General features: G+C 37.0%; 2 protein-coding genes and 1 non-coding gene across 3 annotated transcripts; 1 reads left to right on the top strand and 2 right to left on the bottom strand.

Moving 5' to 3' along the window:
* Nucleotides 1-3,987: 3,987 nt before the first annotated feature.
* Nucleotides 3,988-4,059, bottom strand: TRNAQ-UUG (transfer RNA glutamine (anticodon UUG)). Its single transcript has one exon. It is a non-coding gene; the product is annotated as a tRNA-Gln (tRNA).
* Nucleotides 4,060-10,061: 6,002 nt separating this feature from the next.
* Nucleotides 10,062-11,576, top strand: LOC140794665 (photosystem II 22 kDa protein 1, chloroplastic). The gene is made up of 4 exons (XM_073146790.1): nt 10,062-10,531; nt 10,627-10,740; nt 10,824-11,064; nt 11,204-11,576. The coding sequence occupies exons 1-4, from the start codon at nt 10,328-10,330 to the stop codon at nt 11,446-11,448; spliced, it is 804 nt and encodes a 267-aa protein (XP_073002891.1). The 5' UTR covers nt 10,062-10,327; the 3' UTR covers nt 11,449-11,576.
* Nucleotides 11,577-18,752: 7,176 nt separating this feature from the next.
* LOC140795568 (G-type lectin S-receptor-like serine/threonine-protein kinase At1g34300) lies at nt 18,753-21,953 on the bottom strand. Its single transcript, XM_073148232.1, has one exon. The coding sequence runs from the start codon at nt 21,446-21,448 to the stop codon at nt 18,947-18,949; it is 2,502 nt and encodes an 833-aa protein (XP_073004333.1). The 5' UTR covers nt 21,449-21,953; the 3' UTR covers nt 18,753-18,946.
* Between the last annotated feature and the right edge of the window lie 5,269 nt (nt 21,954-27,222).

Genomic DNA, 27,222 nt, shown 5'->3' with positions numbered 1-27,222 from the left:
CTCAAGGTGGAAGCTCGCAAGCGTCACCTTGTACTCTTCCGCCGTTCCTTGGTATGCAAAGAATTGCTCCGCCCTATACAACCAATCGATCGGGTCGCCACCTTTGAACTTGGGAAATTCGAGACGCACGACTTGTCCACGGATGCCATTGTCTCGTTCCAGATCATGTCCTTGTCTAACCGGGGGAGGATGCACCATGAAGGGTTGATGATCCCTCCTTCGGTTTTGATTAACTTGCCGTGGTTCCGGATCGTATTGACCCGCCCACGGATCTTGATCTCCAAGGCGGTCTCCATAGTGGTTCACCCGTCGGATGGGTTCACCTGCAACTGGACCTGGTGTAACCATCCTTGCTTGCCTCTGCCCATAGGGTGGTAGTAGCAGCGGCTCTTGTGGTTGCAAAGGCTAAACCGGTGGCGGTGGGTTCAAGGGGGTGGACTCGTGTCGTGGGGTCGATGGTGCTTTCCCGTTCGCCATTGCTTCCCTTGTCGCCCGTAGTTCCCGCATCATCTCCATCATCATCTGGTTGTTGATGGCCATTTGCTCTGAAAGAGACCCCAACACGGCTTGAACGCTAGGTTCTTCCGTATTCTGATTAGATCGGGTGGTTCCACGAGTGGAAGTCCCTACAATCATTTCTCCCTCCTCTATTGGGAGAATCTCTTCTTCATCATCTCGCCGTGCAGCCATGGATCTGGTTGTCGTCATTGGAAGCGCTTGTCCGAGGAATGGTGGCTCTGATACCAGCTTGTTACGATCACGCCTCAAGCTATGGAGCTCTGATACCAGCTTGTTACGATCACGCCTCTGGCTATGGAGCTATGATACCAGCTTGATACGATCTCGCCTTTTTGGTAAAGGGTCGATCTCTTCCAATTCTTGATCTAGACTAGATCTGGCACAGAACTTTGAAATAAGATCCCAAAATATTTCGTCATTGGATCGATGTGAAATTATGATATGTTGTCGCCCTAGAAAAGAGCTTTCCAACAAATCAAGTTTCAGGTGAATCGGAGTTGTGGATCTCGAGATACTGTCCGATTAGTGGATGAACATCAGGATGCTCTATTTTGGATTCGTGGATGGAGGCACGAGATCCTAGGTAATGATGGTTGGTGGAGGACCGGCGTTAATGTGGTGGCACCGGTGAAAAGTGATGGTGGAAGGGTTGTGGTTGATGGAAGGATTAGGGCAAGTGTGGGATAGATTGGACGAAAGGGGAGAAGAGGGCCACCCCTAAGAGACTAGGGTGATTAGCCGGACGAGGAAGGTTAGAAGCGGCGTCGCTGGGGATTGAGAGAACGGGAGCGAAGAAGACGAAGGAGGCAAGGCAAAACTCAATCTCAATAATCAATAATCAATTTGGTTGCCTACCACATCCTTTTATAGGCTAACCAACAACTCAAATTAACCCTAAAAACACAATTTTCGTCGACCGCGTTCGAACTCGCCCGACCGCGTTCGAACGCACCGAGTTCGCTCTTCTGGATTTGTGAACGCAATGCAGGCGTTCGAACGCGCGATCGAACGCGCCTGTCGGTATTTGCGAACGCGATGCAGGCGTTCACGATGCGTTCGAACGCGGTGCGTTCGAACGCACAGTACATTCTCTTCACCACGTTCACAACCCCGTTCACAAACCGCGTTCGAACTCACTCCACCCACGTTCGAACGCGACTTACAGAAAACTTATTTTAATGGAAATTAAACACTAAAACATGAAATAAAAACACTCCTAAAGTGAATCCATGCTCGAGACGACGTCGGTGAAGTCCGAATCGTATCAGTGAACGCATGTACGCGCGTTCGAATGCGTTTGTGAACGCAGCTCTCGGTCTGTGTGAACGCATGTACCCACGTTCGAACGCGTTTGTAAACACAGCTCCCGGTCTGTGTGAACACATGAGGCCACGTTCGAACGCGCTTGTAAACGTGGTGTGAACTCAAAATCTTTTCTCGAATAATCTTGCAATTCTTCAAACTAGAGATTTTCTAGACTTGTATAAAGCTCATATACATCTATAAATACACTTAGAATATTTTATACACAATTGCCAATAATTAAATACCTAATAGATTTTATAGAGGTTTTTTCGCTAGTACGTGGTTATTTTGTTATCTTTGTGGTGGTTGACAGATTTAGTATGTATGCACATTTTTCAGCATTGTCTCATCCGTTGTCAATACCGGACCGTGTTTAGAGATGTTGCTCGATTACATGGCATGCCACGCACAATTGTCTCGGATTATGATCGTGTATTTATGAGCGACTTTTGGATTGAGTTTTTCATATTGTAGGGGACTCGATTGAACTTCAAATCAGCCTACTATTAACAAACGGACGGTCAAACCGAGGTGGTCATTCGAGGCATTGAGAAGTACTTTAGGTGCTTTGTTTGAGAGATGTCGAGACGATGGTTGGAGTTCTTACCGTGGGCATTTGAACGCGATCAGCGGGAATATTCTAGAATTAGGATTACATATTATTTTAGGACTTGCTGGCTAGCCTTTATGCTATTGGATTATTGATTTCTTGCCTCTATTATCTATCTACCCTAATCTCCCTCCTCTCTTTTCACTATCCTTCCACCTCTATCGTTGGAGGGGTTTCTCCTAACTTCTAATCTCCTTCGACTGTCGAGCCACCCCTCTTCTTTGAGATCTCGACCACTTCGTTCCCTTCGTCTACTTCCCTTAATCACATCCACCATCCACCTTCACCTCCATACCCATCCATAACCCTAACATTCACTCCACCCGTCACCACCACCATCACCCATGTTATTCTGTTTTTTTCTTCCCTGCTACAGTTTGAATTTGTAAAGGGCGTAAATACAAAAGTTGTAGATCAGGAAGTTACAGAGATCTACTCAATTAGTTTCGTAATTTTCTAACTACCGAAGAATATCTAACGAATATTTTCTCACGTCTACACAGACTGATTCTTATAATACATCTAGATTTTGAAGGAATCGTTATGTAGCTTTTCTTTAGTTCGAGAATCTATCAATTGGTATCAAAGCCTATCAATTTGATATCAGAGCCTATGAAATTGGTATCAGAGCGAAACAAACACCTTATGATTTTATTACAAATAAAGTTGGGCTTTTTACACGTTATTTGCATTTGATTTTTTTTTAATTTGTAATTATGAACTCTAACAAAATATATATATCGAATATAGAAAAAATATATAATTTGTCTTCTATGATAAATTGTAAAAAAATCAACTATAAGTAAATCGTAAAAGCCCCCACACTCAATCAATTAATAGATAAATATAATTTATGGACCATCAAGTTAATTTAATTATAGAACCAAATAAAGCCTTCAAAATTATATTAAACATCAAATTTTATAAGATCAACAGATACAAAACTAGTTTTGTTTAATCTAAAAAACATATTAAAAAAGTAAGAAATAATTCAAAAAATATAAAAATAAAATTTTTAACTTGAAGTGTTGCTCATATTTCTTAACAAATATGAGCTTTATATAAATAACGAAAAGATATAACTTTATATACAATAGAGTGCTTCTTCAATGCCCTAGAGATAAGTGTTTATCAATATGCTTAATTAGGATCTAACGGTTAAGATTCTCAAGGGTATAATAGGAATGTAAAAAATATAAAAGGTATTACCGATTCAATAGGAAATTATTTATTTTTAAAATAGATTACCTACATGTTACTTTTGACAATTATATTATCTTAAATTCCATCTCTTTGATTATTTTCTAATTATTTATATATATCTCTTATTAGTTGAGGATTGATTTAAACTAAATTTTGATAATAGAAAATAATGAAATTTAAATTGAAGTCTATTTCTTACAAAGGTAAACAAATCAGATTTAAATTATCTAGTATTAAATGATGTCTCCTATAATTAAAGCATAATGAGAGATGTTAATGGAAAAAAATTTATTTATAGGGAGTTATTTATATTCTCTATAAACTTTCATAAGTAGAAGGATTAAAAAGACAGGTCCCACCGGGAGTCGAACCCAGGTCGCCAGATTCAAAGTCTGAAGTGCTAACCACTACACCATGGAACCAGATAACGACACAATATTTTTAGATAATTAATATAATAAAACCTTCTTCTTAACAAAAATTTTCCTCATTTGATTTTAAAGATTAGTTACACTTTTACCTTAACCTCAATCTTAAAACGTACACAGGAGTATGGACTTTAAATGAGTTTTTGTTTAATATAATTGAATTCAAATCATAAATGGGTTGACCAAGCAAACCTAATTAATTGGGTTAGGTCCATGCTTATTATATCAACTTATTTAAAGCAATGACATACTCGTCAAACTGTTTATCATACCGTAACTTGATTATAATCAAAATAGCTCGTTTATCATATGAATAATCTATTTATAATACGAAAAGGAATCAATTATAAAATGAACAAATTTATGTATAACCCAAATGAACTTGTTTATAATCTAAATTATTTATATAATTTTAAATAATTTGATCACCCGATAACTTGTTTATGATACATGTAACATATTTAATAAATAGGCCGTACGTGCATTTAGAAATTTTGACCTGCTTAGTAAACATGTCGTATTCATGTATGTATTACCATAACCTCTACTATCCTGTATTAATGTCTTTTCTAATTTAAAGTTAATTTGACTCATTTATATCATAATTTTTTATTGAGAAAATTAATGTAAAGGTATTTTTAAAATATTAAATGTTAAATAAAATATTGAATGTTAAATATTAATATAGTAGGATGTGAATATTAATAAAAGTAAAATGCATGGCTTTCTAATAAATTACCCTATTTTTAGCCTTGCAGGTTTCAGTGAGAAGGGTTGACGAGTTAGATCAAGACTTAATTAACCAATTAGGCTAAATCTAGAGTCAGAAAAGGCCATCAATCGAGGGCATTTTGCTACTTCTGGTCCTTGCATCCCACACAATTGTTAACCCGTTCTTAGATAACAGGTGATTTTAATATTTTATGTTCTAAAATTCTCCTTTTTGGGTTGCCACATTAAAACGGCCCAAAAGGTAGACCCGATTAAAATGAGTTGAGATTTTATAATTTTAAATAAGAGAAATTTATATATAACACAATGTCTTTTAACGAAATTATAACTTACACAATATATTTTTATTATTTATAAATTGAGCCATATAATTTAGCGAATATATATACAGAAAATATTCTGTTATTATATATGTTAGTTACTTAACCAAACCTCTGAGTTTTAACTATATTAAATAGTTACGAAAATATTCTCAACCAAGTCATAGCAAAGGCATTTTAATTATTTTAAAAATAAAATATTTTTACTTAATAGAAAATTCTTATGGTATTAATTCAAATCTAATACATAATATTTTCTGCACACATTTGCTAAATCATAAGAGTTAATTTATAAATAGTGAAAAATATACAGGGCAAATCGTAATTTTGCTATAAAGTAGAGTGTTATCTACAAAATTTTCTTTAAATACTTAAAAAAAGTGTAAGTTATATTTTAATATTGGGATAATTCCCTTTTCACCCTTAAACTATCACCTATTTCCACATTGACCCCTGAACTTCTTTTTGGTACATTGACCCCTCAAACTATCAAAAATACCTCACTTGACCCCTTCCGTTAGGGTTCTGTTATTCATTTCCATCCAAAGATGTCACGTGATGATCACCTGACAAATATATGACAATTTTACCCTCATACATGTGCAAGTCACATGCTAAGTCATGAGAAACTTTTATGTGGACGAAAATACCCCTCATTCTCTTCCTCCATTGCTGCGGTCACAACCTAGCCCACTGTAGCCTCCACGCCATTACTGTCATCGCCTCTTCTACATCCACGGCGTTGACCACCGTTGCCTCCTCTGCAGCCTGCCGTCGCCCTCCTCTTCGGTGTGCTCCAGCTCGGATCCACCGCAAGATATGCATCCCCATCGAAGCTGGATCTTGGATTAGTGTAGCTTCGACAGCTACGCCGTTGCCTCTAGCGACTATGGCCAATCAAGGCGAGACAAATTTGCCTCTTCTCCGAGCCCAGCGTCGCCATTGCAGTCTTCTCCAAGCCCTTTCTCTCTCTCCAAATTTCTCCCTATCGTCATCACCCTCTTCTCCGAGCTCTCTCTCTCTCAAAATGCCTCACACCCTCTCCCAAGGCCTCGAAGGCTTACTTCAAGTCTCTGTTCACCAAATGCTCTAAGGCGATAGACTTCACAAGAAGAAGAACCCATTTGGGCAAATCCAAAGCAAAGATGAAGATGATGGCGGGCAAAAGAGGTCATTTTAGAGTGCCTTCGTGCGGCATTCGACGATGACTGCCTCAAATTTTGGGAGGTGAGGGCCTGTGCTAAGTCTGATGGTGAAGGAGCAGTAGAGAAGGAAGAGGGTGGGGGAGAAAATCGAAGCGGGCTCGGCAGGAGAGATAGGTTGGCCGACATACACTTCACGTGGGCGGTCAATCACGTCATCACCCTCGGCATCCCGCTCGGAGGAGGAAGGAGAAAAGAGATGTAACAACCCAAACCAACAAAAAAAATTTTATTTAATTTTGGGCACGACATGGCCGGCCACACTGTGGCCGACCTCGTGCCCATGCAAGCTGCTCATGTAGCTTGCGTGGCGGGGGCGCCACGCACCCACTATCGTAACCGCAGCCAGCTGGCCGCGGTGGGCCCCGGTGCCACCGCTACCCCTTCTCCACCGCCTCCCCTCTCTCTCTCGTTAAATCTCTCTCTCGGTCTCTCTCTCACTCCACTTTCTCTCCACTATCTTTCGCATTGCTTCGTCTCCTCGTTGCCGACGTCGGCCCGCCGCCACCTCCCCTGAAGTTGCCACCGCCGATGAGATCCCTTATCCCCCCCCTCTCTTTCCTTTTCTTCCTCTCTCTCTCTCTCTCTTTCTTGCCCCGAGCTCGGGCTCGTCGGAGCCGAGCCGCCAGCTGGCCAGCAGCGGCCGGTGCCCTCCCCGCCGGCCCAGGTCCGCACCTCCCTCCTTTTCCTTCCCTTTTTCTCTTCTCTTCTTCTTCTTCTTTCTTTCTTTCTTTTTTTTTTCTTCTTCTTCCTCGGCTTCTTCTCCTTTTTTCTACAGAGTGCTCGGCCGAGCCAGCACTAATGGCAGAATTAATTAATTAATTAATTTATTTATTTATTTATTTATGTTATTTATATAAGTATTTTTCTTCTTAATTAATGCAAATAGATTATTTAGACATTCACTATTTTAATAATATTATATATTCTTCAATATAATTTTATTAATGATAATTTTTATAATTAATGATTAATTAGGTATAAATATAGGTAATACTTATATTTATTTATTTCTATATCTATTATATTAATAGATAGATTTGTAAATTATAATTATTAGATTTATATTCTAATACCCTCATCATATATATTTTAAGTATTTCTATTAATTTTATGATTATTCTGTAACAAATAAAATACTAAGCTTATTTAGTTATTTATTTATTATTTTATCGAGTAAAGACTGCATAGTCCCTAATTAATCAAGATAGTGTATGAATTATAAAATTAATTATAATTAGACCTTGTATATACTTATATTATTTAGTCCCCTAGACGCCTTTCTCAAATTAGGATATATTATATCTTATGTACACGCATGTTTTGGCCTCCAGCATGATTATATGACTTTATATAGATATATTGTTATATTCGGTGATGATATGTTATACATGATATGTTGTTATATTCGGTGATGTTATATGATAATTTCATCATGTATATATTTTTGGTTGAGGATATAATATGCTCATTCATGAGAATTGATTTCATTCATATATATGTCATTGAGGATACATATATACATGCTCATACATGGCATCATGCTACTTTCTAATTCATATTATCCAGTACACGATTTACTCTCTGTTTGGCATCATTGATTCGGGGTAAGGTCTATTCACTGAGCCTTTTGCTCATAACTCTCCTTATTTCTTTTCTAACTCCCATAGATAATATGGTACGTGATACCGATTCGAGATATTCCGAGAAAATATTTTAGAAAGATGAGGTGAGCTATAGACGCGAGATGGTATAGAAGATAGTTTAATCAGATATTGAGTTGTACAATTATTTTATATTTGTACTTCATTGTATAGACGATAATTGGTATAATACAGGTCAGACTATAGTGTACTCTTGTATCAACTATTTAATTGTACCTTGATGGTTTGTTGTGGCCTGTGTGGGTCCTGCCAAATTACTTAGTGGTTTAGTATATATTATTGTGGACTTGGATATTCACATGTTAACAGGTTTATTTGGTTGATAGTATGTTTTATTTGGTGTTGGATTATGTGAGCATGGATATATTAGGAGGTAGTATTTGATAATGTCATGATTGTATGTGCAAAGAAGAGTATCTATGCGTGACGGGCCCCGCCCGACCTATCGCGTGCGACACGCGTGCTGTGTGGGCGTGTGGGCATGTACGTGCCCATACCGGGCGGGGGCATTACAGGAGAGCTCTTGAAGATAGATTTAAAGAAGGCGAGAGAAAGAGGCCAACAGTGGTGCGGCGCGTCCCTCGAGGTCTATTGACAACTTCACCATCAATGGCGGTGTGGCCTCTCCTTCATCTTGCATGCAAGAGGCTGAATGCAGAGGCCAAGCCGGAGCCACGCATCCATCCGTTCTCACCACTCAGTATCTGATGACGGTATGTTTGGACACTAGTGGGAAGAAGACCAAGGGATGCACCATTGCCAGCTTCGAGCTCTTTGAGGGGAGAGGAATGAAAAATTTTGGGAGAAAAGATATTTGGGAAGAAAGCAATGTAGGAATTTTAAAAAATATTAAAATATCCCACTATTATAAGTGGAGAGGCAATCTAGTCAATTCACTAATTCTATTAACAACATTAGGGGGGTAAGGTATTTCTCATAGTTCAGGAGGTCAGTGTGTACCAAAAAAAAGTTTAGGGAGTCATTGTGGAAATCAGTGATAGTTCAAGGGGTGAAAATGAAATTATTCCTTTAATATTTTATACTCTAATACCCAAAAGTTAGACGAGTTTTTCTTCCTTTTTTCACTGTATGAAAATAGGCCGAAAATTAATTTGTTCAATTTGTGTCTAGACTAACATATTCATGTTGAATATAGAACAGTAGATATTCTTTTTATTTTATTTTTAATGTATTTTATAAGGCTCTTGGCTTTCTTTTTATGCATTAGAGGAAGTTATCGGCCTGGATTTGTACTTATTTTATTTTTATATTAAGTTGTCGTCTGCAATATTTGGTATTATAAATCACATCTATGTACATCACGTATGTACCATTTCTTATATACCTAGTACGTATTCGTAGTAATACTAAACAAATTTTAATTACTACTTCGTAATCCACTTAATTCTTTGGTCAAGAAATACAAGAGGATACCAATGTCATGTACTAGAGAGTGTGCAGCTTTGCTAGTGTAATAGTGTGAAGTATAGAAAATTATGGCTCTTCTCTTCCTTTCAACTTCCTTTCTACGTGAAATAATTTATTTTAACTAATTAATAATAATTGTCACAGTCTGTGATTCTATGAATATCCAAGGAATCACTATACTAAAATGATTTTGGTATATTCGTCTTCAAGATAGAGACATGACCGGCTAAGAAATTGCATACACATGTATATGCCAAGAAAAAAAATGCAAACTTTTTTTTAATTTTTTGAGAGAAGAAAATGCCAACTTGTTCCGGTGAAAATGATCTCAAAACCTCTCCCTTCATGCTAACGTGGATTTGTTTGAGCTCACAAACTTGACAAGGGACCTTCCACTTCCTATCTTTATGGGAAGTAGATCCTCTGCAATCCCTGTTACTGGAATTTGCTGCAGCGTAGTGCTTGGAAGCCTGTGATTTGCTCTCAAATAACTTTATAAGCCTAAAATTTGAATAGTTAAAGGAGCAGGTTATTAATTTTATTATTACTATTTTAATTACTTTAACTTATTGTTAAGCTGAGGACAAATCAAGGAATGCCAAGTGCAGCAACTGCATGCAAGGACTCCTTGCAGCCAAACATGGAGGATCAGGTCTTCCACCAATCTTATTCTGCAACCCTTTGTGAAATTTAGCTATCATATTTTCCTCATTTATCAATACCACAATGACTCCATGACCATAGAATGGATTCAGCGAACGTGGTCTCTTCACTGCCCTCCAAGATCACACACCCTATCCAGAGACCACAAGCTCTGCTCATCAAATACCCAAGCAAAGAAAAAGGAACTCACAGTTACTCCACAGACAGAGAGAGGTCGAGAGAGAGAGAGAGAGAGAGAGTTTGATCACTAGCTATGGCTCAATCTATGCTCATGTCTAGCCTTGGTGGGCAACTCTTGGCCTCAAAGAGGGAGCCATTGCTCCAATCCCTCCGGCCGACGCCGTTCTCGCGCCTTGTGCTCTCTGAGACCGCTCACAAACACCTTCCATCCCCTTCTTCTTCCTGCATGCCAACCCTTGCTCTATTCAAGTCCAAGGCTAAAGCACCACCAAAGAAGGTTCTAAATCTACGCACATCTTATATATACATGTATCCTTCAAGTCTTGTTATTAACTAGCTCTGGTTAGTACTTATATACATATATGACCACAGGTAGAGAAGCCAAAGGTTAAGGTTGAAGATGGCATCTTTGGCACCTCTGGTGGCATTGGATTCACCAAGCAGAATGAGCTTTTTGTTGGTCGTGTTGCCATGATTGGCTTCGCGGTGAGTTGAAGTTTGTAATAGTTAGTTATTAACAAGCTTTTGAAGTAAATTATAAGACTGCTAATATATATTATATATAATAGGCATCTCTACTAGGAGAAGCGATCACTGGGAAGGGGATCTTAGCACAGCTAAACTTGGAAACTGGAATTCCAATCTATGAAGCCGAGCCGCTCCTCCTCTTCTTCATCCTCTTCACTCTCCTCGGCGCCATTGGAGCTCTTGGCGATCGTGGGCGCTTCGTCGACGACACCACCGGACTTGAGAAGGCCGTCATCGCCCCAGGGAAGGGATTTAGATCTGCATTAGGACTCAAAGAAGGAGGTAATATTAAAAACATTAACTTTACTCAGTTACCTTTCTTTGTGAATATAAGGAAAATGACAAAGAAACACAACAATAGATTCATAAAAAGGGAGTCGTTGATGCATTTTGGTCTATAAAAAATAAATCTCTTTTGAAGGTCCTCTGTTCGGATTTACCAAGGCGAACGAGCTGTTCGTCGGGAGATTAGCGCAGCTGGGCATCGCATTCTCGTTAATCGGAGAGATTATTACGGGCAAGGGAGCTCTCGGGCAACTAAACATCGAGACCGGCGTGCCCATCAATGAGATCGAGCCGCTCGTGTTGTTCAATGTTGCCTTCTTCTTCTTTGCAGCACTGAATCCGGGAAATGGGAAATTTGTAACAGATGAAGAGGAGGATTAAGCCGTAGGAGGTCAATTGACAGTTACTTCGGTTACACTATGATTAATGTCCTTAAATGTAGTGCTTGTGGCCTTATGTAATTACGTTGTGAGAATTGTATCAATGAAGTGCAAATTCTTGAGCTAGAATTCATATTTTACGACAGCGCACTTGAATCTATGATTATTTCTATTACACAGCTGCCAACATATGTCTAGATAATCACACAGATAGATAGAGAGAGAGAGATAGTAGTAGGGCTGTCAAAATAAAAGAGCGGCTCAGGCTCGACTCGACTGAAGCTCGAGTTCAGCGCAACTCGGTTTGAGCTGAGCTAAGCCTGAGTTGGAGCTGGCTCACTCAGGCTCGGCTCGAAAAGCTCAAAATTATACTATTCTTCGAGTGATTAGGCTTACGACTAAGGTCCTTAGTGTACGATGGTGGACAATCGTCGAGTGATGGCTAGACGATTCTACCGCTGAGGTCTACTCTCCCTTGGTGAGGAAGTATACGTACGGTTAACGACAACGTTGCAAACATACAATAGAGTGGCAACAACAGACCGATTGAAGCTGGACTTAAAATTGATCGTTAGGGATGAGACCTTGAGGAGATTGAAGGAGCATCACATAGCAGCTCAAAACCGCATGAAATAGGTCTTTGACCGAGGGCATCACGAGCGAGAATTTGTTGTGGACGATTTGATTTATTTTAGACCAAAAGCTGTCTTTCTGATATTTTGGACCCTATAAGGTCAAGGCGAGAGTTGGACCTGTTGCATATTTATTGGACTTACTAGAGGGGACATGAGTTCATCCAATGTTCCATGTGTCAGTTCTGAAGGTGAAGATTAGACCTAATATCACAGTGTGGACCGACTTGCTCGAATAGGTTGTAGAACAAGATATAACTGAGCCAGTTCGGATTTTGGCCAAGCGTAGGCGATGACATGATGGGTGGTTAGAGACAGAAATCTTAGAGATGTGGTTTGGTCGACCCATTGACGAGGCGACATTGGAGCTAGAGGACGAATTGATGGATCGTTTTCCTCACTTGGCACCTTGAGAACAAGGTGATAGAAGCGTGGTGGATTGTTGCAGTTGTTGATTTAGATACATATTAGATATGATCAAACTGATTCAAATTGTATCATTTTCTATTTCTGTTTTAGGAAAATAAGATAACTTCTGGCATGTGCGTTCGAAGGCAAGTGAGGATGTTCTAATGCGGCGTTTGAATTTTAATTCATTTTCGTACATCTAGAGTACAGTTTTTGTCCATTCGAACGTCGGATTCGCATTCACACATACAAAGCCCTATTTTGGGGACGCTTAAACGCGATCAAGCAGCGTTCGAACGCGCAACAAATAAGTTGTGTCGTAATAAGATTTGTTTAGACGATTGACTAGCTTCCAAATATGTGGAAAAGCAGCCAACTTGGAATTATTAATTATTGGAACTTGTTTTGCATCTAGGCTTGAACCAACTTCTCCCTCCTCCTTCCTCCCCCTCAAGATCCAACCCGAGCCCTCATCTATGGTAGAGGTTAATTCTCCATTGCTTCTCCCTTGCTCATTCCAGCGACCAGCCATATTTAGAAACTCTATCTCTCACCTCATCTTGTTCAAAGCATGAACCCATCCACCATAACCATCATTATCTCTCATAATCCTAACCACATAATCCACATCCATCCCATCACCTCCTGATTTTTTATCATTGTTTCCTTTATAACTTTTGATCTACTAAGCTGATTTATGAGATTCTGATTGCATTGGATTCCTAACTTCTAGAGAAATAAATAACTGAATCTCAAATCATTCCAATAGTTGGATCGACCCTTATTGCCTTCGCAAGTTCCATATTGAGTTATGTCTAAATTAACAAATTAGATAGATAATCATCTTCCTCGAGGGTGACCATAACACTAAGACCATGGTGAGTGCGACATTACCACGAGTCAAGTTGAATTTGTGTCAAATCAGTTTGGCCAACATAGCCCATTTTTGAGTCCGGGTGCTCCTAATAAATGAAAGCTTAAGGGAGCTTGCTATGATGGATCAAGGGTGATTGAGCTCAACTTCAAAGGGACGCAAATGACTAGAGCTATACTAGCAACGCCGATTCGGACTGATCCACCCAAACCAAGTCGAGGAATATTGAAGAGCAACTCGTCCACCGATCACTTTGAGGACGAAGTGAGTGAAAGCATGGTGGATTGATGAACCGCGAACCACCTCGTGGACTTTAGGCTCATGGCTTAAGTCACTTATCTAGATAAAGAGTTATTTCAGCACTTAGTTTAAGTTATTTACAGCTTACGTTAATCGAGTTGGTCTAACATTGGACTTATCGTAGTTTGGGTAACTATTTAGTCTCTAATATATAATGTGGAGTGCAATCTAAATTAAGAATGTTTTGATGAATAAGTTTTTCTAACTATGGAACGCGATGAAGGGGCGGGCCGTTCAAACACCCCACGATGAGAATGATTGTATTAGGGTTATCTTTTTCTTAGTTGTTTGGATGTTAGGCTACCTCTAAATATGTTGAAGGCAGCCTCGTTAGGTTTTTATCAAATGAATCATTAAGTTAACTTATCTTCTCCCAACTGATCTTAAGCTCCCTCCTCGGTCAAACCCTAGCCACACGCCACCTCGTTGCCCGCTGTTTGTTACCCCTAGCCTCCTTCGACTATTGGGCTCTCCCTCCTTTTTGAGATATTGGCCATCTTCCTCCCCCCTCTCCTTCACCCTACTACACATTGTGCAAACCACCCAAAACCCATGTCCGCTCCATCCCCACCATTATCACCAACACCACCACCGTATTTCACCCTAGCTACAGTACAAATATGCAAAGAGTGTAAATATGAAAAACGTATATCAAAAAGTTACAGATAACACATCTGGTTTCATAATTTTTTAGCTATAGGAAAATATTTGGTGGTATTTTTCTCTTACTGTGCGGATTGCCTTCCTAAATTCAAAATGATCGGGTCATAACATATCATTTATTGTCTCATATTTGGACAAATTGAATAGTTCATTGTGGTTCACATATCCAAATCATTGGTGCCACAGAACAACAATTTTTAAAGTAGTTATGTTATATTTCAAATTATTTGAAATTTTAACTATATAGCAATTATCAGATGTTGTAGATTTATAACATATTACATTACCTTCATGATATAAAATTGTACAATCATTTTTAGAGAATTTTACCTTATAATTTTTATCACAGAACTGATTGATACTCAGGAGATTCACTTTTAAACCTTCAATAAACAAAATATTTTCAAGAATAAGCACACATAGAGTACTTATCTTTTCTTTACCAATTACCTTAGTTGAATTTTCGTCTCCAAAGGTCACAACTCCCCATTCATAGTCTTTGACTTTAGAAATTATGGATTTATCACTGGACATATGACTTGAGCAACCACTATCTAAATACCATACTTTTGAGTTTAAAGCTTTCAAAGTAGTAAGTACAGCACAGCATTTCAAATCACTTTTCTTATTTTAAATAAACTTAGTTTTCACACCATAAATAAAAGCACTCGTAGGTTTTTGCAAGAGTTTACAATCTGGTCTGGTATGCCCTAGAATGCCATAATGATAAGATATGAAAGCTTTTCTTTTTACCTTTTCTCGAGGAGTGTTATTCATGTTTACCTTTTTCTCTTTTGAAGTTTCACCGTGATGTTAATTCAATTATGACGTCGAGAATTTTGTCTAAGTTTGCTTTGGAGGTTCATTTCATGATTTCATGTTATCTCTCTTTTGAATGTCTGCAAAAACAAAGACAATCCTTTTATTACTTAATTTATATGTATATCTAAGTTTATATATGTCTTTTCCAAAAAATTGAACTTTCAATGTCTCGTCCAGTTTGTTCTTCTCTTTTAAAAAGATCCCTTCCTTCAAATCGCCCTTATACAGTCTCTGTGGTCTTTGTCTTTTCTTTTGCTCCGTTCAGTTGTGTGAGAATTTTGATCCATTCACTTCCACATTGTATTTCTCTTCGAATTGGATTTTTTTTTTCAGCTTCAATTATCTTGAGTCTTTGGAGTAGCTTTAGGTTGTTTTTATTTAACTTTAATTACTCTAAGTACAATTTATTGTATGCCTTTTGAATTTTAGAGTCTTCTTCTCCTTCAGGTGGTAACAATTCTTGCTCATCTGTACTATGAGAATCAACGTTAGAGTCATTGTGAGAGAGAGATGGTAAAAGTTATATAGTTATCTTGTTTTTCTCGGAAGCATCATTTGAGTCATCTCAATAGACCTTTATAGCCTTACCCTTGCTCTTGAGCCAATTGGGACATTCCTGAGCAATATGATCAAAATCAGAAACTCATAATGTCAAATTTAATTATCATGACTTTTAATTTTCTGTTTAGAGTTATTGTTAGCCATCCCAACATTTGCACTTACATGATTTTTATCTTTCTTAGAATTTTTAATTTTCTCAAACTTCTTAGCATCTAACTTGTTTGGCTTCTTAAAAAATTTGTTAAACTTTTTAAAACATAGTCATCCTTTGAATATCTATTTCACTATCATCATCAGACTCTTCTAGATCATTTTTAATTGTAGTTAAGAACATACTTTTGGACTTCCTAGGTTTAGAAAGACTGGATTCAAAAGTTTATAAATTACCTACCAATTATTAATCCTTAATTTTGTTGATGCTCTTACTTTTCTCAATAGTAGTGACTTTAGCCTAAAACCTTTCAAATAGAGACCTAAGGATCTTTTGTGCAATTCAATGTTCAAAAATTCTTTCTCCTAGGTTAAAATTAGAATTGACAATATCACTAAGTTTTGCATAAAATTCATTGAAAGTTTCATTCTCCTATATGCGAAGAGTTTCAAAACTTGTTGTCAATTTATGAAGTTTTGAGAGCTTAACTTTAGTAGTTCCCTCATGTATAGTTTATATGATCAACAAGCATCTCTAGCAATCTCCTATATAGAAATTCTTCAAAATTCATTAAAAAAACACAACTAAAAATAATATTTATTACTTTGCTATTACAGTCAACCTTTTCATAATTTGACCTATACCAAAACTAGTAGGTTTTTCAACAACTTATTGTTCACTAAGTGCATAGGTGCACTCCAACAGTTTACTATGATAAGCCAAACATGCTAGTCTCAATTTCATGTAAGCTCTCATCTTAATTTTCCAATAACCATAGTTACTGCATCAAGAATAGGAGGTATAATTAAAGATTATCCATCTTTATGGAAATCCATGCCTAGTAACTCTCTCTCTCTCTCTCTAAAGTAGGAGAGCATGCTCTAATTCCAATTAAAAATACTTAGACACATGTATATATCTAAATCTTAGGCAATATTTCTAACTATTTGCTTAAGTAAATATATGAAATAAAAATTAACGAGCAAAGCAAAGATGAACACCAGGATTTTTATGTAGAAAAACTTAAATGGGAAAAAAATTACAGATTCAAACTTGGATCAAACCAATCACTAATAAACTATAGTAGTTTATCAGACTAATTTTCTAAACAACATGTCAATCCCCACAACTTTATTTTACTCAATTTTGATTGTTAGTGCCTGTGATTCACTATTTCCCATGATTAATTATTAATCTCAGTAACCCTTGATATTGATCTTTTGTCTTGATGACCTTTAAGACGAAAGTCTCGATGTGTAGAAGATGAGACGGACTTTAGTCAGTGAACGAACATTGTATCTTCAAAAACTCAACTTTAGAAGCAATAGCTAATCTCTCTAGGTTTAGAGCGTCCTAACCCTTATATACCTTATAAAGATGAGGTCAAATCTAAATCAAATCAAGTCACACATGACTCCAAATTTTCAAATTACGTGAGGGCATTCAAATGCGGCCTGAGTGCGTTCAAACGCGATGATTTATTTTCTCAAGCTCATTTGAACGACTAAATATGCACCTCTATATATGTGAACGCATTGTGAACAATTGCAAGGTGCATTCGAACTACCAGAACACCATCTCTATATGTGCGAGCACTTGTAGGGTGCGCTCGTATAGCAAAAACAAACTCTCTATATGTGCGAACACCTACAGGGTGTATTCAAACGCATTGTGAATGTAGCATATACTCATATACAAATTTTATCTAAAGAATTTTAGTCCAAATTTTATCTAAACTTGTAGATATACTCATATACAAATATAGAGACACTAAAAATATTTTATACATATTTGCCAACACTGAAAACCTAATATTAACTATCATGTAGCATACATTCATTTTATCATAACAATAATTTAATCAAGATAGATCTTTGAGCAAAAGCATAGCAAAAACTTACACTACTGCATATAGACAATGTCAAAATCTAGAAGTGAATGCATAAATCAACAGCAAAGCATATTTGGACGTAATCTTTTTTATGATTAAGCTGATTTGGCGAGCACATTTGTCATATAACATTATGGAGATTATGGTTGATATCAATCTGATTCTCCCTACCCAGCATATCTATCACAACTTGGTTGATATGATGTTCAACAAAACTAGGCAAAACATTGCCTTGTCGTAGTATTATTCTGCAATTCAGATCCTGCAAAAAAAGTACATAAAATGAAATTTCAATCAGAGGTAGATCTGAATACTAAAATCTGTCATACCAGGAACAGTTAATCCCGGTTGAAAACTTGAAAATCAATTCAATGTTTGTAGCAAAATGATGCTTACAATTTTACAAAACACTAGCAAGAAAAAAAAGAGGAAAGGAAGTTCAAACAAAACAACTCCAAAATAAGCAAACCACATGCATTAGGGAAAATATGGAAGAGAATCAGATCAAAGAGAGACTATCGTAGGAGATCAACCAAATTCTCGAATCTCTTTGCCTCATTTCTTTCATTTTCTTCCTGTTCAAGCAAATAATGCAAGCAAGGCGCTTTAAATGATCTATACATTACACTCAATATGTCGGTCTCTTTGAGTACAAGAGAACAACTTTCAGAGTAAACATCAAACAGTTCTCTGGGAGATAAACATAACCCCAACTTATGCTTCCATAGTATTGGAACTCTGCAAATCAAGCTTGTAATATACTTTAATCAAAACATTAAGCTCCTTTGCAAATAAAAGAAGCCCAACATAATTTATATCTCAGAAAGAAGCAGGAAGGAAAATGTTAAACCTATTTAAGCAAATAGGAAATAATACTTGTTGCCATCTCCAATATAATCACGAGTTTTAGCATTCTAAAGTTCTATTGATCAAAAGTCAATTGATTGACTGCTGCCTACACAGAAAATAAAAGCACACAGATAAGCACAAAGAAATCCGAATATATGGAAAGTCCTAATAGACATCGGTCTATTACATTTTCATAAACAGATTTAAACAAGTCCCATATTACAATCCAAATTAGATTATGTGTCTTTAGTGGTTCTTTTACAGACTTACTGAGGGAATTGTTGCATAAAGAAATTCGCACAGTAAATATGTACAGCTAGAAGGTATGGTTTTGGAACTCTAATGTATTCATGGAGAGGGTTGATCTGAAGAGATAAGGGATAAGGATACTTTCTCTATGTTCCTCTTGGAAAAAGATGATGAACTTCTGGTAGCGTGAAGTGAACTCTGAGAATTAGCAACTGGACCTGAAGCAGCTACGGTAGCAGAGAGAAGGCTAGTACTTCTACTACCACTGGTAACACTAAGTGAACTATCTGTGGACTTTGGAGCTGGAGGCCTTTCAATTTCCATAATCCCTTCCAACATCTGAACCACCTTCCCCATAGATGGCCTCTGTGAAGGTTGCTCTTGAATGCACCAGAAGCTCACTTGAACTGCCCTCTCCACCTGACCCATGTCCACTTCCTGCTCCACGAGCCTCTTATCAACTATGCTTCTGATGTTCCCTTTCTCAAACTCTTCATATGCCCATATTGAAAACTTCTTTCTGCCAGTCTCCTCAGAAACATCAAAGTTCCGCCGTCCGCTCACAATCTCCAGCAACACCATCCCATAGCTGTAGACATCGGACTTGGATGTGATCGGTAGATTTGCGAGCCATTCTGGGGCTAAGTATCCCCTAGTCCCTCGAACGCTAGTCAGAGTCCGGTGACGATGATCTTTCGAGTTTATGAGCTTAGCTAGACCGAAATCAGATACTTTGGCATTGAAGTTCTCATCAAGAAGGATGTTCTCTGGCTTGATATCACAGTGGACAATGCAATCACGGCACTCTTCATGCAAATATGTAATCCCTCGAGCTGTCCCTATGGCCACACTAAACCTCACCATCCATGGCAACTTCCCCGATGACTCCCCATAGAAAAGGAAACTGTCCAAAGAACAATTTTTCATGAATTCATAGACAAGCAATCTATGGCGTCCCTCAGAGCAAAACCCAATCAACCTAACCAAATTCAGATGGTGGGTGCTACTAATGGTGGCAACCTCCATCCTGAACTGCTTCTCCCCTTGCTCAATCCCCTCAAGCTGCTTCACTGCGACCACCGTTCGGTTAGCCAGCACTCCCCTGTAGACAGCTCCAAATCCTCCAGCCCCAAGCTTCTCTTTGAAGCCTTTCGTCGAGCGCTGCAGTTCTCTAAAAGAGAACTGAACTGGCGCGCCGGAGGCATACTCAAGAAGGGCATACTGAGCTGACGACGGCCCATATTTAGGACTATTGCGGCAGAAGAACCACCACAGCCCTGACTCCAACACTACCAAGCCCAAGACAGTGACCACAACCACAACCACCACCACCCAGGAATGCAATCTTGATAATTTCTGCTGAGTCTCACCCAAAGCGGATGAAGGCGGGTTAGGGGCAGCCGGAAGGCAGACCTTGACATAAGAAGTGCTTGGAAGCGCTGCGGATTGATAACCGCTTACAAAATTCGATATCTTGATATAGCACAGGCCCGAACCATCTGCACGAGCCGTCGAGGCAACGCAGGAGGGCCCAGAGAGGCAATTTGACTTGCACGCAGAAATCCCAACAAAGAACTGTTCTTGATTGATTTCAGGATAGTAAGTCAAGAATTGGGTATGATCAAGCTCCAACATAGTAGAATTCCCAGGACAATCCTGGATCTCAGTCTTCCTCTTACACCCTTTCTTGTTATCATTAGGATCAATGAACTCAAAATTTTGTGACGGACAACCGCAAATCGGTGACGTGTCATTGTAACTGCAAATGCCCATGTTTCCGCAGAATCCAAAAACCTCGCATTGATCAGAAACAGCCGACCATTGCTCCGTCTGGATGCCACTTCCCTTTGCAGAACTATAAGCTCTAAAATTTCCATCAGAATCTAATCTCATAAATCTAACCATGACGCCGGTCTCGCCGTAGTTGCTACTATAAGCTATAGCAACAGTAGTATTGAGGGAATCATCATAGAGTGAGACAATTCCATTGGTTTGGAGAGTAAGAACAGGAGAGATGAGGGTCTTATTAGCAGTGAAGGAGGAATTGAAACCCTTGTTGAAGTAACGAACACTGTCATTCCAAAGGAGACTTAAATTTCCCGATTCGAGGAGAGAGAAGGAGTAAATTCCTGAACGCAATACCTTCCCCAAGGTGAAATTTTGAGACTCGAGGATGGTGTCGGTGGGGTTTTCGAAGGATTCCCAGATGACAGCGGTCGCGTTCTTGAGAACCAAGTTCCCGGTGTCGAGAAGGGAGGCGGCGGTGACGCCCTTGCTGGAGGTGTTGGATTCCCAGACGACGGAACCGCTGCCGTTGAGGAGGCAGAGGTTGCCGTCGAGGCGGAGCTGGAGGGAGCCGGAGGAGTTGACAGCGCCGTCGGCGGACCAGACGGGGATGCCGCCGGAGTAGGTGATGGCGGCGACGTGGAGAGAGGGATTTGAGGAGGAGGAGATGAAGCCGAAGGAGAAGGTTTGGCTAGAAGAAGTCCAAGAAGAGGAGTTGGATGGGGTAAGAGTGGAGCCTAAAGGGATGTCGGAAGCTTGAGACTGGACAAGGAAGAGGAGGAGGAGGAGAGAGGAGAGAAATGATAAAAATCCCATCTTTGGATAAAAAGGATCTTGGCTTTTAATACAGCTTTTGAGCTCTCTATCTGGGTCTCTTCTTCTTTGTGAAAAAATTTGGAAGAAGTAGAAGAAGAGAGAGAAACAGAAAGAAACTGAGGAAAAGACACACCTTTATCCCTCTACCTCTCTGTTCTTAGTCTCTCTTCTCTTCAATTGGGTAAGAAGCTAAGAAAGAAGAGCAGAAACACTTCTTCTACGTCTTCTCTCTCTCTCTCGGGCTTCTCTTAAATTGGGGGTTAAATCTCGAAGAAAGGTGAGTAAAAGGAGGCCACAGTTGGTCTCCCTCTCTCCTGACTCTTGAATTAGAACAAAGAACTGAGGAAAAAGACTTTCCAACGATGAAGGCTCTGCGACCAGAACCATGGCAGAGTTGGCACGGTTCTTGATCTCGGATCCACTGCTTCTGTAGTTGTTGGAATCTACTCAAGCTGAGTATATTTTCGCGCTTCGAATCAATGCCGTGACATGAAATTCTTGCATTCAGATCCGCAGAGAATCCGCTCCTCGTTTTGTGGACACTATATTTCTGATGGCGTAGAGGAACGACCAAATCATGGCCGTCTGATACGATAATCAGACATTGAACGAACGGCTGCTATGCAGAGTTGATTTTAAGTGGGACCAACTGGTGTAGAAAAATGGGTTTTTCCCATGGACTAGTATGGTCAACAAATATGAGCCGGCTTGGTCAATTATAAACATTTGCTTTTATTTTCTTACCAACAGATTTAAAGAAAGAAAAAAAAAACCTATTAAGAGCTTACGAAATGGTCTTTGCCACCCTACCGTATGGTGTGACACATTTAGGGATATATGGTGTTGAAATAATTCAAGAACACGGTAACACAATTTTTGGTTTTTGTGCATGTCTTGTTAGAGAAAATTCATTAACCTTAGTAATAACTTGATACACATAAAGGGTTTTTTAAATTAAAAATAACAATTAAAATCAGCTAACCAGACTCGACTCAATATCAAGTAGATAGTGTAAAAAATTGGACACCAGCCTTTGGAAATAAGTCTCATGTTTTGCTAACATTGGCCGCATGAGAAATAATACAACAAGAAACTTGAAAGAATACACCTTCTAGCTCAATTGACACTGTAGTAAATATTATATTTTACTCTATGTGGTTTGACCTGATTTTAATTTATCTGAACTCAAGCATTTATCTCCTGTGATTTAAATCATTTATAGTTGTTAGCCATTATTAACTGTGATATAAAAGATTCAATAATCCCCATGAAACTATAGTCTAATTTGAAGGTGGTAGAATAACTTGGTCATTTTAGTATTTAAATTTAAATTATAAGAAGGTAAGTTAAAATCGAGCTAAAGTGGTCAATGACTAAGTTAAGGTCCCAATCAATGTGATTTTATTTATTTTAAAAAATAATAATTTATGAAAGATTTAAGAGCAACTTAGCCCATACATGAGTTAAACAACTAGGGCTTATGTTTCTCATTGAAATGGACTACAAATTGACCAAATTTATGCTACTTGCTAAATACTTTGTACATATTTATATCCATGAAGATTTTCTTTGTATGCAGAGGATCCGACTTCCCATTCACAGTACCAGTAGTTGGGACTCAGGTCCTATCAATGTGGGGTTTGAAGGAGAGATATTTGCAACTCTAACTCAGTTATTAGTGGTGACTTTTACAATTTAATTATATTTGAGTTTTTAATTTGTGATAGTGGACTTTTGTGTGCACTGCATATGTACATTATGTGCACTATATTATAACAAAATGTATATCAACTATATACTTAGTTTTATATACTAAATTAAAAATTAAATGTAATTAAATTATAAAAGTGTCTGATATGATTCGATCCATATTGGCTCTACTCACGACATTGGGTTCATTAGGATGAACCTATTTATCTAGTTGATCTTTGTTTGAAGAAATAAAAGAATTTTACCGAGGGGCGTTCTAATAGGCCATGTGAACGCCTACACATGTTTACAAAAACAGAGAACACGATTTGCGCATTTGAACTGGCTCGGGTTGTTCGAACACGATCGTTCGAATGCCTACATACGTTTGCAATGATAGAGAACTATAATTTCACGTTCGAACGCGATCGAGTGCGTTCATATGCACCGCAACGAAAATTATTAGTTTGTTATGATTTTTAACTTAGTTGATGGTCCTAAGGTGAGCCTTTATAAATATATGGAGGAAACTATAATTGGAGTTTATCTGATAATTAAAATGACATTGTGCCTTTATCTCATTCTTTTTTGCTCTAGCCATTGACGCCTCTTTCACCTCCTTCCTTCCACCGCCTAAGTCTTTAGTCGACTTTCTCTAACTCCTAATCCCCCCTCTTATACAACAACTTCTCTTATTTTTCACCAAGGAATTAATCTAGCACTTATTTGGCCAATTGAAGGGCTATCAAGCTAGGGTTTGCGTGACCTTCGGCCACTATTCGGTTGATATCTTAAGATCTAGCCATTCAAACCCTATAATCTTGAATTCATTGGAAAACTTTTTTCAAAGGCAATAACATATTCAAAATTTAAGAAGATCCAATAGCTAGATTATTCACAGCTTTCTTCGAAAATCACATCCTCAATCTAGTCTAAAATCATTACGGATCAGATCAAGCCGGTTCGTAACATTGTCGTTATTAGAAATACTCTCTATTTGGAAAATTATCCAAATTAAGTTTCTCTGTGGCCTACTTATGATCTATTAATAAATGTATGCATTTAAGTTGTAGCTATCTTTATCTCGTTACCATATATCATTACCTAGCCAAGATCCAGACATTAGTAAATAGACGTCCTAAAATTAGTTGGACTAATTATATCTTTACCTCTATCACTCTTTATTATATTCACCTTCTCAAGAAAAAAATTGGAGAAATATACCCCCTTAATTATTTAAATGTATAATTAAGTTTGTCGATCTTTTGTTAAAAATTTTGATATAAAGATTTGGGTAAGTTAATAGATGAGCAAAAAATGCCCCCACCTTCCTTCCATATCCTTTTATATTATCCATTAGTGATCTTTATAATAACTTTTTCAAATATTAAGCAACTTAAAACAAGAGAGGTGAAGAGAAAATAAGATTTTGTTCATCTAATTAATTAATCAAAATTTTAATATAATTAGATACTTCAGTGGTATATGTGTCTATTTTTTTCTTAATGAAGTGAAAGTAACACTAATAGTTGAACGGGTCAAAATGCAATTAACGTTTTTTAGATATAATATTTTAGATTTTGACATACATACATACATACATACACACATACATACATACATATTTATTTATTTATATATAGTTTAAAGTATATACTCACCAATTCAAACTTGGCAAATAAGGATAAGTGAGCTTAATTTGAATTCATCATAGGACTTTTACCTGGGTGTAATTATTTAAAGAATAATTAGATCAGATTCTAGATTAGAGCGCTTTTATTGAAGGTTCAAAGAAAAAATAAATTAAAAGCTTATTAGAATTATATAGTTATTAGTTTCAATATATACCAAGAAGATATTTAGTTTCTCTTTAAATCTTCCTTCTCCTCTTTCCTCTGTTTTCTAGTAAATCGTTTTACTACTAATTCATTTGTTTCATTTAAACTATATTCCATCTAATAGTTAATTTATTTCTTTAAGACAGCTTAGCCATAAACCCAAAGAATAGCTCATGTAATATTTTTATATCCTAAATTGGCAAAGTTTTAAATATAAATATAATCTATTTGATATAAAAGTTAGAAGAGAATGTTATCATAGATTTAAAAACTTCTCACAATCAAACTTAATGAGCTGAGCCTAATCGTAAATCCTAAGCTCAAATATTCAATTTGAACCAATGGTGAATAAATTAGAAGAAATCAACCAAAAATGGAAAAAATAAAAGCCAGATTATTAAACTACTTATTATAAAGTGTTAATTATATCTTTACATCTTAACCGTAGCTAGATATTATCATTCTCACCCCTTCAAGAAAAATAGAGAACATATACACATTTTAAATTATCTTGTAGTTATGCCCAAAATTATTTTACTCATGTATTTCAAAAAATCTCAAATCAATCCCTATATTTATAACTAAAGTGAGACTATTAATTTTTTTATTAAACTTAATTAAGCGACATGACTATTTTATTTGTCTCAAAATCTACATGTCTTATGTAATAAACATGATGAGATATTAGTGATTATTTTGGCATTATTCAGTTAAATTTAATATAAAAATAAATAGTTTCATTTTTAGTCATAAATATAGAAACTGGTTTGAGACTTTTTGAAATACATGAGGTTAAAGTGATTCTACGCATCAGTAATAGTGGTAAAATATATTTAACCCTTACATGTGTCACTTAATAATCTTTCATTTCAATAGAAATAATCTTAAATTTTGAATAAATGGTAATTTTTCTAAATATTAAATACTAAATTGATATTATCTAATTCCTTTAAAATCTACAAAAATTTTCTATAATTATCAATGTGTTTTAAAATATTCTAAATATGTAACTATGTTTAGAAATTTTTAATGAGCATATGCACAAGTTTTGTGAATGTTGACTAGGAAAATTGAAGCGAATAATGAAATAAATTAAAGTGAAAAATAAGTTTTCTTGAAGGTGTTCGCAAAGTGTTCGACGACTTAGAACGTTTACAAATATAGAAATCATAATTTTTGGAGTTGCATGCATTTGAATGAAAGTTCAAATAGGATTTAAATGGGCTTAAAATTTTAGATTTTAAGTCATCGCCTTCATACGTGAATTGGTCACACTTGAACATTGTTGCGAATCTTCAACTGATTAGATAATTTTTTGAAATTTCATAAGAACTTTTGCCGTATTTGAAGGAGGTATTTAAGAGTTAAAAAAAAACTTAGCCATACTAGCCATTAAGCATCTCTTTTTATTATCTATTAGTTGCTATTGGAGATTGCTTCCTAGGTTTTGATGAAATATACTAGATTGAGTTCTACAGTATATCTGTTAGGTATGGAAAAACTATATTTGAAAGATTATTGAGGTCAAAAAAATAATGCATCACGAGATCCGGTGAACAAGATTATTAAATATTAAAGTATAGAGATCCATGCATAATAAAGTAATATCAAATAATTATTGAGAGGGTTAAAATATAATTAACCCTATTATAAATGGTCGAGAGAATAGTAGGAAGAAAACAACTACCCTAGCATAATAAATGAAGATTGTTAGGTTTGAAAGCAATAAATTCTTTTGTCCTCTTGCTGGGATCCTCTACAGTTTTTGTAGGGTTACATAACTATGGATGACCCTTTTTCTTTTTTTTTTTTTTTTTTTTTTGACTGCATGGATGACCCTCTTTTCACCAAATAATTAGAAAGAGAGTGCTCAATGCCCTTGTGTGATTGTATCAAGTTGAGCATGTCTCCCACTTGCTTATCTTTATTGTGCCCTAGAGGAGAAACGAGGGAGATGAAGTAATACCAAGGAAGAGAAATGAGAGGAAATAAAGTTACAAGGAGTTTGATAAGTCTTTTTAAATATTTTATATATTATAAAGATGCACTGATATTTGATGTGCTTAAAAATAAAACTAAGTAAACTAAAATAATCAATTAAGTATTAGGAGTGAAAATAGGGATAAAAATAGATTGTATACGGATTGGATATTAGTCAACCTACATAAAGATTCATACTTTTGCTTTCGGGTACGAATACAGATTTAGATATGGATATTAATTGAATACTAAATCAGATCTTATGAT

This window comes from Typha latifolia, chromosome 9 (genome assembly GCF_019914945.1).
Source record: "Typha latifolia isolate L0001 chromosome 9, TyphaL0001v2, whole genome shotgun sequence".
In the NCBI taxonomy this organism is placed as follows: Eukaryota; Viridiplantae; Streptophyta; class Magnoliopsida; order Poales; family Typhaceae; genus Typha; species Typha latifolia.
This window is presented reverse-complemented; position numbering and strand designations above follow the sequence as displayed.